Source organism: Macrobrachium rosenbergii, chromosome 27, assembly GCF_040412425.1.
Source record: "Macrobrachium rosenbergii isolate ZJJX-2024 chromosome 27, ASM4041242v1, whole genome shotgun sequence".
Taxonomy (NCBI): Eukaryota; Metazoa; Arthropoda; class Malacostraca; order Decapoda; family Palaemonidae; genus Macrobrachium; species Macrobrachium rosenbergii.
Window position 1 is genome coordinate 30040435 of NC_089767.1, and position 12940 is coordinate 30053374.

At 36.5% G+C, this 12940-nt stretch overlaps 1 protein-coding gene across 2 annotated transcripts in view; it reads right to left on the reverse strand.

Annotated features, from left to right (window-relative positions):
- Nucleotides 1–2551: 2551 nt before the first annotated feature.
- GlcT (ceramide glucosyltransferase) overlaps nt 2552–12940 on the reverse strand; it is a 154812-nt gene continuing 144423 nt past the window's right edge. For both annotated transcript variants that reach the window (XM_067129198.1, XM_067129199.1), the window contains exons 6-9: nt 10974–11103; nt 10147–10297; nt 9137–9326; nt 2552–6313 (exon numbers count right to left, since the gene is read on the reverse strand). In XM_067129198.1, coding sequence (XP_066985299.1) covers nt 6131–6313; nt 9137–9326; nt 10147–10297; nt 10974–11103 — 654 coding nt within the window. In that variant the 3' untranslated portion in view covers nt 2552–6130. The remainder of the gene's footprint in view (nt 6314–9136; nt 9327–10146; nt 10298–10973; nt 11104–12940) is intronic.

Below are 12940 nucleotides of genomic sequence, written 5' to 3' on the forward strand. Positions count from 1 at the left end.
TGCCTTTGACCCTCACTCAAAATTTTGAGTGTAGTGTGAAGATGGCAAGTGATCAATGTCTGACTTGTTTGGTGTGTACTTCTTGGTCTCCTTCCCAGTGATGGAGATATAATTTTAGAAGGATACATGTTTCCATGCAGCTCCAGTCTCTAACCTTCCACTGGTGGTAGTCTTTCCCTGAGAGGACCAAGTTGAGTGTTTGATGTGTTCGGAGGTAGGGGGTTTCCCTATCTCCCACCTGGTTCTTGCTTCTACCCCCCGGTGCCTTCTTCCCTGATACTAACAGCAGGAGCATCCTGGGCATCCCATGTGAACCTTCCCCGTTGACCTGTATTGAACATCTGATGAAAGCAAAGCCACTGAACCTGGCAAATGCTAACCAAGACCCAATTGCTATGGTGTCTGTTTTGCCCTGGGGAGACGTGATGGAAGATGGTGGTTTTAAATCCTCTGCTTCATTGGTTACTGTCACAGAGCCTTCAGGGATGTCTGCCTTGTCAATGGACATTGGAAAAGTGTTTATGTACGTCACGATCATACAAGAGAGGCATAAGAAGTGCATAAGAGCTCCATCATTTTCCTCTTCCTTGCTCTCCTTCCCAGACTGTATGAGGAGAAAAGATCCAGACTCTTCCCTCCTAAAGAAGCAGAGGAGTCTTCTTGCAGCCATCTTTATTTTATTAGGAAAGGAGGTCAAACCAGTAACAGTACATGGGAGCTAGTAATCACAGTCGAAAGGGGTGATGCAAGGAGTCTGCACATGTACATTCTCCAACGTTGGTTTGATCTCTCTCTTCCTGAGAGAAGACATCCAATCTTGACCCTTTCTTTGCTTGCTTCTCTTCTAAGGCAGGGAGCGAAGAGTCTGCACTTCCTAGGACAGAGGCCTGTAGCAGCCCACCCTGGTCATAATGCCAAGCCCCAGAACATCCCCAAAACCAGTTGCTGGGCAGTTGGGTTTATGGTCATGGTCCCAAGGATAGCATAGTCCAGCTTTACTCAATGGACTCAGTTTATGCTTGGCACTGTGCTTCCCTGGCCAGGTCACTGCCTAGTGCTGCACTGGTTTGCTCACTGCCCAGTGCTACGTTGACCCATGCACAACCAAGCGTGGGTTAATTCAGAATTGAGTGTATGCTCCTGCTTGCCATGCTCAAGTAGGGTTAGCCTAACAGGTTGTGCTCGCTCAGTGTAACATGAGGAAAGCTGAGGTGATTGTATGTGGTCAACTTTTTTGCATTTTGATTGCAACTTGGCATTGGGAACTCTGCCCTTCATAGGTTGTGTTCACCAGGGCAGAAATGTCAGAATACTGTCACTCTTCCACTTCAGCAGAGATGTCAGACCAACCCGCCACAGACTCCAGCAGTTTGGACAGTGGTTGCTGGTGAAACTTGTACAAGCAGTGCTCAGCAGACACTTTGTCATATTATAACTGATTCATGAGAGGAATGGGCTCAGGAGGTCTCTTAAGTGGTCACCTGACCCTTTGTTTCATTTCTGGAAGAAGCTCTGTGGGCGAGACTGGATGTTGCCCGATCCTACAGCTTCCCTTGATCTGCTTGATCAGAACCTGAACTGTGCCCCAGAGAACTCCCTAGCACCCAGTAAGTCTGCTAAGGTGCTGCTCTTTCCACTGACTCTGCAGAGGAAGTACTACCTCCTGGCCCTTACAGGTTGACCTGTCTGTCTGGGTAGCAACCTTGGAGTGACTGCAGGTGGGAGGGCCATCCCTTTCCACATTGGAAGTAAGTGCAAAGGAGTCTGCAGTCATGGGTTCCATCTAAGCAACATCATGGCTAGACTTATGGCTGAGTATTAGGACGAACTTTGCTGTCAGGAGCATCTTCAGAGGAAGAAGTGTAGTATTTATTAGGTGGTTGTTATCAGGAGGGGAGACTGTTTCACTTTCACCAGACCACTAACCTGTGGGCCAACCTGGTATAGGAACCTTTTAGCACGACTCCTGGAGAACTCATTGGTCAAGGGACTTACTTTTTCTGAAGAGTAAGGTCCAGTGCAGTGGAGAGGACTTACACTCAGGACTATTATGCACTGTGCAGTGTTTTTGGGAACTGTGAAGTGCATGGCAGCTGCCTTCAGGGGCAGCTGGTCTCATTTTGAGCTTTGGCAAAGGACAGTCCTCTAGTAGAGCCAGGTTAGGCCCCTGGCAGCTCTTTCAAGGAAGGGGTCAGAATTTTTCATTTTTAACTTCATTTGGAAATTGAAGGCCACAGGGAAGAGGAAGAGGAAGGGGGAGGATGGTACAGAGCAAAATCAGTCGAGTTGAGGTTGCCTGTCACCACTGGGCAACATGGCAGCAACAAGGGGCAGGGCCTTGGGTTGTCTAGGTCCTTTGGGAAGGATACAAGCACCTTTTAAGGAGTTGGAACATCTTCCCATGACTCGAGCAGTTTCATTTTGTTTACCTTTGATATTGGTTGCTTAATTGGTTTTGTTAGTAATTTTTTGTTCCTCTGTATTTTAGGTTTAAGTGGTTGTGGCTTCAATAAATTAGCTTATAAAGATAAGGCTTCAAAGAAACGAACAGTTACAAAAAAAGACGTTTATTACCATCGTGGTTTAACAAAATTTCAACTTCCAAGAAGTATACAGTACATGGGAATGAGAATTAGCCACAAAGCTTTTTAAGCCGGCAAATTAACTGGGTCATTGAAAAAATTCCTTGCTATGATGTGTAACAAATTCCTACTCTTAACAACTTTGATTTTTAGATCTGTATGTAGTGCAATAGCTAGAAAATATTTTCATGTGCCTACCTTTACAACTGGCTCTTTGTTCACAATATTAATGCTACAGAACATGAAGCATCTTTGTGACAACTGTTTTTAGCAAATGTTAATCTTCTTAGTGGGTTTTACTGCATTAAAATTTGCTCCACAACAATCTCAAAATATGTCAACTTAAATGAACAGTTTCAATTATATTTTGTAAAATTTCTAATTTTGTTAAATTCTGGTGCTGGATCAAAAGTACAAAGACATTGCTTAAATAAATATGCTGCTTGACTAATATAAAGAAATTAATAAAATTATGATTAAGTATGCTCCATAAATTATTTAAAAATGTTGACGTATAAATTTTGATTATAATATGCAATTAAGTTGATAAAATTTGTAAATCTTAACAATGCAATTACTTACACATACTATAGAATTCTATCATTTACAATGTTCAACCAAAAATATATTTTACTGAAGAAGCAACTATCCAATTCCACAATACATCAGCTTGAGAGATGACTAGAATGAAGGGTGTTCTAACATTCTGCAACTGCAAACATTTATGTAATATTTTCCTTGGATTAGAACAAACCAAAGTTAAATAAAAATAATTTTTGTAAAGATGTTCATATTAAATAGCAATAACCATAATCATAATTTTTTAGACAAAAAATGCATACTGTATACTGAAAGATATAACTGTTCAAGGGGGCTTTGTACCATCAAATCCCTTCAAATTAGCACTTCCTAACTGATATAGGATAGAACATGCTAAATGAAACTAATAATGTTTGGTGACAATTAAAAATACTTATGAGATATGCCTACTGTAATATTTAGTAATTCAGGAACCAAAATAAGTTTAATGAACATGGACAGCAAATCACAGACAAATGAAGTAAAAACTTTTAAATATGTTAATGAGGCATAGGATTTTAAATGGCACAAAAGAAGAGGAACAAGTCAGGACTTTTGATTTCTCAAAAATGCCAGTTTTGCAGTTTCGTGATTAAATTTCTCAGTACCAGTATAGTAGGTTTCCCACATTTGTATATATGGCAATTGTATTATGACTAGACAAAAATTGTTTAAGCTCAGAGCTTAAAATACGTCTCTAACCAATCTGTTCACACAACTAGGCAACACTGCAGAAAAATAAGTATGCCATACCAGAAAATTAAATTGGTCTAAACATTAAAACAGTGTTCTGGAATGTAGCAAGGAACACTACTCAAACAAGATTCAGTTTTGAGTTTTCTATTGTTAACAAAGGTTAGAGTACTTAATTTGTTGATTAAACAAAAGTTATCTGTAAAATAGTGGCACACAAAGGTTAAATTAGATATAGGAAAATGTGCCTCCATGACAATGGCACATTGGAGTCTGATTTTTACAAATGAGTCAATTTGAAGACATTAATTTTGACTGAAGTACCAGAAACAGCACATCAGAAAATCAGTAGTTTTTAATGATGGGTTAATTTAATTTATTTTTAAACAGTGACCTTGTTACTGGGTAGCGGATCAAAGTACGGAACTACAAATATGGATAGGGAGGTAGGGAACCTGTAGTCCTAAACAATAGGTCACATTTGGGTGCTGAATTATATTGCTTTGGCAGAAATAAACTTCTTTGGAAATTTTTCAAATATTTGTCCTGTACAACCACAAGGGGAAGTTGCAACTTATATTTTGTCTTGCACAAAGCCAGAGTTAACCAATATGACTTACACAAACCATAATAGGCATTTCTGACTTGAAGTGTAAATCATTACTAAAGTACACTTATATTTTAATGAATTTCTGAAATATGCTCAAATGTTGTAGACAAGAAAAATAAATTCACTTTGAAAACTGCAAAGACAATCATAAGTTTTATAGAATCAACTTGCAATATTTCTTTCAATAATTAAATATACAATATGGTCACGTTTTGTACAATCCTTGTATGGATTAAGTACTCAATCTGCACTATTGTTTTACCTCTACAACACATACCAAGTAAACTTCCACTTTTTCCAAAATCTCTGTAACAAAAGACACTTAAAAACACTTATCAAATGCGTTGAGCAAAAATTCTTGGTTCCTTTGACTTAGCAAACTAATAACAGAATATTTTCACTTTTAATGAAAAAGTCATTAAATGCAATTGAATGCCACATATGTAAAAGGCACAAAATACAAGCACTATGTCAAGCACTCCAAATTCCAAGCACATGTGGCTTTACAATAAATGGCAAGACCTTTATATACATACTAAATTGGTTTGTGCCTTTCTTTATATCCTGTCTATTCATGTATCCAAACAGTAACATGTAACACTATACATGATGTACTTGTACACTTATGTACAAAATCAAGAGATTTGGCTTCTTTCTGTAGTTATCACTTCACAAAACATGCATTTTACAACTTGTGACTGATCACTCCAGAGGAAATATATTTTGTATATTTTGAATCACATTGTTTCACTTAGTATTATCCACTGATAACTACTGTACCCATTTTCCTCTTAGGGATATGATTGTACTTGTTAGGGTGATGGTGACACGTCAAAATTTCATAAATGCCAACTTTCAGATGGCAGCAGTGCTCAAATATTGTCTACTACAATGCAGTCTGCAATTAATAAAATGTTGCATACATTTTCATTATAAAGTAGGACGGACTATGCTTTTAAAACAAACATTTGGCACTGTTCCACCTTCTTTTCCAGTGGTGAGGGCATGACAAGTTTGCTTTTGTAAGACTTAAACAGTTGGTGACACTTTTCAGTTGCTATTTATACATACAAATATATACATTACACTACTACAATATAAAGGCAAAATCATATAAAAAAATTGATTTCTTTGACTTCTTAATTATGTGAATTTAAAAGTTGCTCAAATATGCACTATTTTTACTACATTTTCTCCCAATTAACTTGCACAAAGATGTGGTGTTTATGGAAAAAATTTAGGAGAGAATTTCCTAGAAATGCCACAGAAACTAAAAACACACCTCTTTACATAGAAATAGTTTAACTTCTATACCATATGACTGCCAAATATCAGCATACAAAATACAGTAATTACAAAATTCTTGTCACAATATGGACCATCATGAGATAAGCCCCTCCAATAAATGGATACATGGCAAGCACATCCCTACACATGAAGAAGCAAAGCTACAATTGGTGGTAACAGGCATTGTAGTTCATTAGGATGAGTATGAATACAGTACATATCACAGTGTGTCCACATTTGTTCAATAGGAGCACAGTTGCTGCAAATCATCTGTTCACAGTTCGCACTAGAGAAATGTTCTCTTTTTACTTTCACCAGAGATGCAGTCTGTTTGCTGTGCTATTACTCACATTAAATTTTCAATATATGATAATTGCATTCACATGACAGTTACTCTGGTATTAACTGGTTCCGCCACACCCCACCAACGTAGCTTATAAGACCCAGTGCGCCAAGTTATGACTGGGTTCCAGATGGCATGTAGGAAAATGAATATTGCGCTGACTTCCCTGAAGCACCAACTTATAACAAATTCAAACTTGCTGAAGGGAGGTGGCCCATTCTGAAAAGAGTAATGCACCTTTGAATAATAATTCCTTTGTTAAATAATTAGTAATAAGTTTAGTTAACTTAATGGTTACCATGACAACTCTCCAATAGCAATATGAATACAGTTCATTTCCAAATACACTAACCATGCATTTTTATGCCAAGACCAAATGAACAGGGAGAGAAAAAAGTAGTCAGGAAAGCTATGCATGAAGTGAAAGGGCAAAGGCCAGTAGGAAAGCTCAGAAAATCTTGGAATCTTAATACTGTATGTAGTTTAGCCAAACCACAAAGCTTAAAATCTTGCTCTTACAGAGTTGGCCCGAAGGGTCTGTTCTAATTTATTTATAATTCTAGTAAAGGAAATAGTTAACTAAACAGATGCAAATGGGGAGATCTCTTCATTTCTAAACCTGCAGAAGGAAAATCCAACAGAAGTGAATGCTTTTGATAAAAAGAAATGAATGGACAAGTGGTTAATGATGAAAAAAAAAAAAAAAAAAAAAAAAAAAAAAACGAAGAGGAGTTATTCTGAAGGAAATGAAAAGGAAACTAAGTTGTTATAGCTCTTCTCCACACTAAACTACTATGTGGTGGCCTTATAAATGTTGTGCCCAATTTTTGAGGATGGTTTTTTTTGTTTAAATTGCATAGCCCAAGTAGACTAACATGTTGCAACTACTCTTTGAAGTGTTTTCTATTTAATAAACTGCAGTTTTTTATAATTTAGTAGCTGGATAATCCTAAATGTTGTAGAGTCTGACAAATTTCCTTAATTGACTTCTTTTCAAAAGTTGGCACTGTATTTGCTATTGGTTAAAGTTCACACTAATAAAAGTTAATTCCAACTGTTTGTCTCAATGCATTCTCTACATACAGGGACTGGGCTTTGTGAACTATTTACGAACATGCATAATGTGAGTGTGACCATTTCGAAGACAAGATAAAATGATTTCAACATGGCACTACTTTCTGGTATGTAGAATTCCAGTCCGATGTAGTTTGATTAGGCTATGAAGTCAGAATATTTACCTCTCATAGACTGGTCCATAGGCTTTGCCTTAAATAAAATTTAAATTTACTCAACTAGTTATATTTCCAAAATGTGACATTCACTGTTGGTCAAGTTTGGACATTGAAGTATATGTTGTAACTGTTGGTGTTAATATACATTCTCTAAACACATGGATTGGATTGGGTGTTATTCATAAAGCAAGAATGAAATCATTTAGGTGCGGCACTCTTTCTGGTTTGAGGAATGCTTATAATCCAACAATAGGTCTGATCTCTCTTAAATTATTGATATCAGATTTATTATACCATGAAGTCTTTCATTTAATAAAGACGGTGTGTTATGTAGCTGTTAATTAAATAATCACTAACATGAATGACTACTTTTGATCTTGCCCTATATGTTATAGCTTTGGCTGTTTTATTACCTTCATTTTACTTAATGCCAACATTAGCATGGATCCCTCATAATTCAGCATTGACATCAGTTCATGTAATGTGTGGAAAGGAAATATTTTGCTGTACCAGAATATGGCAGAAGAAAAGCTAGATTATTACTTTAGTGTTAAACAGCTTGGCCAGAAACACTGATTGAACATTCTTAACTCTCATAGGGCTGGTCAGAACATGTTCTTAGTAAAGACAGATCAAATTTAACAAAAGACATTAAATCATATTTAATAAAATTACAAATGAAAAATTTAGCAATCTGATAAATAGAAAACATTAAAGATTCTAAAGAAGTTTTTTTCCATGGATTTCTTTCCAAAACTGATACATTTTGTTTGTAAACTGGACAATTAAAATAAAGTCCGATTGTAGTGTTTTTCTACATGCTGGGATTGGGTTGTGAGGATTATTCAACAAATACCCATGGATCAAATGAAAGTGACAAGAAGACAAAAGACATTATTGTACTCTAATGTGGTGCTTTTTTGGAGTGAAGAAACCACAATCCACCACTGGTTGTGATCAGACTCACTATTCCACAGTGGCTGGCATTAACCAAAGATGATGGTTTTTAAGATAGTACAAAAAGCACTTACAGGAATAGGTATCTGATAAAAGTACTCATAGCATTGGCAAATTTAATAACTTCCTTCCTCTAATGCCTACATGAGCAGGTATCATAATTTGTGGAATAAAAACTTTGAGCTGGACAAAAGGATTTTTAGGACAACACTACAAAGCTTCTATAACATGCCTAGTGTTACTGAAAATTAGGCTTTAATTAGAGGAATATGATGTGTTGTAGGCTGCTCTGCGATGTCCAAAGGCCTGTTACCAAGTCCAGTAGGTGTGTACATCAAAACCTCTGGTGTAGTGAAGACTAGAGAAATGCCTGCTAGAAGATCATGGCTTCCACTACTATAGTGTAAATAGTATAGTGGAGTGAGAGTACTTAATACGATGTAAAAATATTGGATGTGTGGGGGAAGAATATACAAAGGTGAACTCAATACACTGTACTACTCCAAATTTAACACAAGGTGTCACAAGAGAGGCTCAATACTGAAGTACTCAGCATGGATTACAAGAATTTTGATATTGTAAGGATGTAAGAAGAGCAAATGGTTGATGGAAGCAAAAAGGATTATGTCAGAATAGTGAATAAAAATCACGACTCATGTAAGGAAGAGCTTGGATTCAGTTAAAATCAAGTGCAGTTTTTTTATTGCTGCATCAGGAACCCCAATCTATTCACTCCCCCAGAAGTTGACTGATAATTTGTACCAAAAATTTTTTCCATGGAATCTTACATAACTCATTCATAATAGTTAATAGTAACATTTTTAATTCAGAAGTATTTGGCTGCTTTGCTTACCTGAACAATGTTGAGCATAATCCAATCAGCAAGTGACCAAGTAAGGGTGTGAAACAGGAAAAATGTAAGGTAATCTGCATGAAACAAGACTGTAGCTGCCCATGAAGCCACCAGTCCGAGTATCATGCATTCACTGAAGGGCTCCAAAACGATGGTATGAGGAACCATTGCTACACGTAATTTACACCATCTGCAAACAAAATATTTTTAGAAAAATATTCTTGTTACTGAAAGAAGGAAATACTTGTCACTTAGGTACAGAGCTACACACTTCTACTAAGTTAACTCTATATCCAAAGTGAAATATAAAGTTAATCAAAAGGCACATAAAATTTAACTAAAAAGTCTGCTATAAGCTGTCCCCATATAAAAATGGAACTGGTTCCACATCCCCTCATGTAAGCTCCAGATAACATATGATAGCAAACACTATGTAACTTGATACAGTAAAATATACATTTTTAAAATATAAACATTAGGAATGGGTAAAAATAACATTAGACTGCCAATATACAGTACTGTATCACAGTATGGGTACTTGTATAACTAGGAAAACATCCATGATGGCTTACACAAACTCTATATAAAACAATTTGATATGGTCCATTCATATTACAAAATCAACTTGAAAAAAGTCACAGTAAAGTTACTGTTCTTAACGCTCTAGTTCTCTGTTCCATAGCAACTTGGACAGCAAAAAATGTTTGGTCTTTTTTTAAAAAATTTTGTATGGTGTTCGTATAATCTGACACCCTTATCCCATGTATGAATTGCAATCTTTTACCATACATCACACTCAACATTACAGATATGAATGCAAAGCATAGCATATGTCAGATGCTATGAAAGACTATGTTTATCTATCTTTTAATGTTTCTAAATATGCACACCTGTAATTATTTTGGTGTAAATTCCTATTCAACTTCAGTCCACAAAGTCATGGAAATAAATGGGTAATTTAAGTGAAAATAACTTCATTTCACTACATCTGCAATCAGATGCCACCTTACCTTGTTAGCCTGGATAAAAAACTCTTGACTCGCGAGATTCCAGCATTCTGCCAAGCAGGTTGCGAAGAAATGCGAATTCCCCAGCCTCGATCCTGGATGTACTTAGCAAAAAAGTAATCCTCAGCTAAGTAAATGCCAAATGCACTTATGCCTGCAAATGAAAAATTTTATGTGACGGATGAAAAAGAAAAGATGAACAAGCCTTGTGCCAAGGAATGTGTCACTGCCATATGCATGTCTATATAATGACTAACAAAAGAATGACTGAATCATTCTCCTAATGCCTCAGCAATCCTCTATGAACATGATCTGAATTTAGTTTTCAGATGAACTCGTTCTCATTCACTCTTGAGGAGGCACTGCAAAATACTGTATTACCATGGATTCAGCATAGGAATGAAAATACTATTTCAAAATCTATATACAGTAGGGTTTTACATTTCCAAATTGGTGTGATAATCTTCAACACAGGTATAGTAATTCTTGTGCTATTAACATTAGGGACATTAAAAGAATCACAGTAATATATATATATATATATATATATATATATATATATATATATATATATATATAGTATGTTTCTATACAAATAACAACTAACAAGAATTGCTGACTACTGTAAGAAACAAGAAACTTTCTATTCCTCTCAAAAATAAACTTCACAGAAATTTATACCAGTGAAATAAAAAAAGTTCACCCGCTTTATTACTTGTAACAACGTGCTTATTCAATTTTCTCCACTTATTACCCAACTATATAGCATCCCATTTATATATATATATATATATATATATATATATATATATATATATATATATATATACCTCCAGCTTCATCCAAGACCTTCTTCCTCATTAGACAGGACATGCCGGTACAGCAATTGACACCGAAGCCAAGGGCGTCCAGCAGTCCCAAGAACAGATACATTCGGGCATGACTTGTGCCGAAGAAAACCTGTTGTAAGAAACAGAAGAATTAATCGGCGTTTTTCAACTACGTATATTTATCATAGTATCAAACCCAAAATGCATAGGTTCCAATCCGTACCTGGTCACATGCTTTTATCATTACTTTTGTATCTACTTCTGGGTGTAAGTTATTCCCAAACAAAGTGAATGAGATATGATGGGGCAGTGTATAAATGTCATCTACTGTCCACTGGTAACACACTATTATTAAACAAGTTAAAAAGTCATATGCCCAGTCTATCCCAAGCACGGAACGTTAATAAACAGCCTCTGCTACAAGTATAAATACTTGTTAAATTCAAATGAAGTAATGGAATTAATTAAAAATTTTACTTCAGATTCCTTTCCCCCTTCTCTCTTTCATGTTTTACCAACTAGTCTCATTAAAATAAAGATGAGATTTAAATAAATTACGATAATACTTAAACAGACATTAACATATAAATACGCCGAATTGCACTGATTTAACACCTTAGAACATAGTGAACATAAAAGGAACAGGATTGAATAATTCACTGCCTTTAAAGTTTGCACCTCACAAATCGAAAGATCGAGAGACGAAACGAAGAGAAGAAGCCAACATTTCTTCTTAACCCTGCAAAAGGCGGCGAGACTGGGAACTGAATTCCCTTAACTCTTCAACACTCGAGGGTAAAAATAAGCACGTCGAGAGTTTGAACTACTTTGAGGAGATATGTCAGTCTTTTAAAAGGCGTGAATGCAGTAATAATGAAAACTGAAGCATTAGGAAGATTTTCTAAGTAGAAGGTAAATGTTCACCGAAACGAATAAATAGGAGATTGTTGATCTCCACGGTAAACTTTGGGCGCGGTCGCGTCGCGGATGTGACGTGACCCTCCCTGAGAAGGGAGGAACTCGGACAGAGTACATGGTAAGGGAATTAAGGCTCATACAACCACATCGAGTCTAGCCCACTGATTCTACCGTATCCAATGGCGGCAACTTACTTAACTGTAAGTTAATTTTATCTGACTGGTTCACGTCGTGATTTTAAGTAGCAACAGCAGATAAAAATTCAACGTGGAGTCTATACCACTTCAAATCAAAGTGAGTAAGGGCACAACACAAAAGTAACTGCCCGTTTAAATACGTATAAATACTGTTACCAAAACGGACGTACACAAATGAAACATTCAAATACATAAAAGTCTATGTAAGTACATTTAGAAAGTCATTACACAACTGCAATTCATACACTTCAGGAGTTTCCGAATTAAACTCGGCAATTAGATATAAGTAAAAGTTGACGCGGAATAAAACAAAACAAAAGGGGGGAGAGGACGCAGTGAATAAAACCGACCTCACGATATAGTCCCCCAAACTATGATTGCATCTTCAACAGAGTAGACACACGTACAGACAGAAAGAATGAAAACAAATACGAAGGAAAGAACCTGGCGCCAAAGGGAAAGAAAAAAGGGGAGAAAGAAAACGATGGGCTCAATGCCAACCGACAATCGGATCGCTTTACCCACCTACTTCTCTGACCACCTTCGAATTCTTTTGCTTGTTGCTTGGTTGCTTGCTACTAAAAGTTTACTCGACTCGCAACCATCTTGGTAAGTGGTTTTGCTTCATGGAGAACAATAGAAAGTTAATTTTTATGTATCATACACATATGATTAAGGCTCCCATGCCATCTGCTCATTGCGGTAAGTGGCGTCTGGCCCTCAATTGGATGAGAGTACTAACGGATTGGAGAAAACCGATACTAGAGAACGCTGCCTCAAAATCTGAATTTCACGGTGTCTGATTACTGAACAACAAGTTACATCGGCGTTAACAACTGATTAATGTTGAAC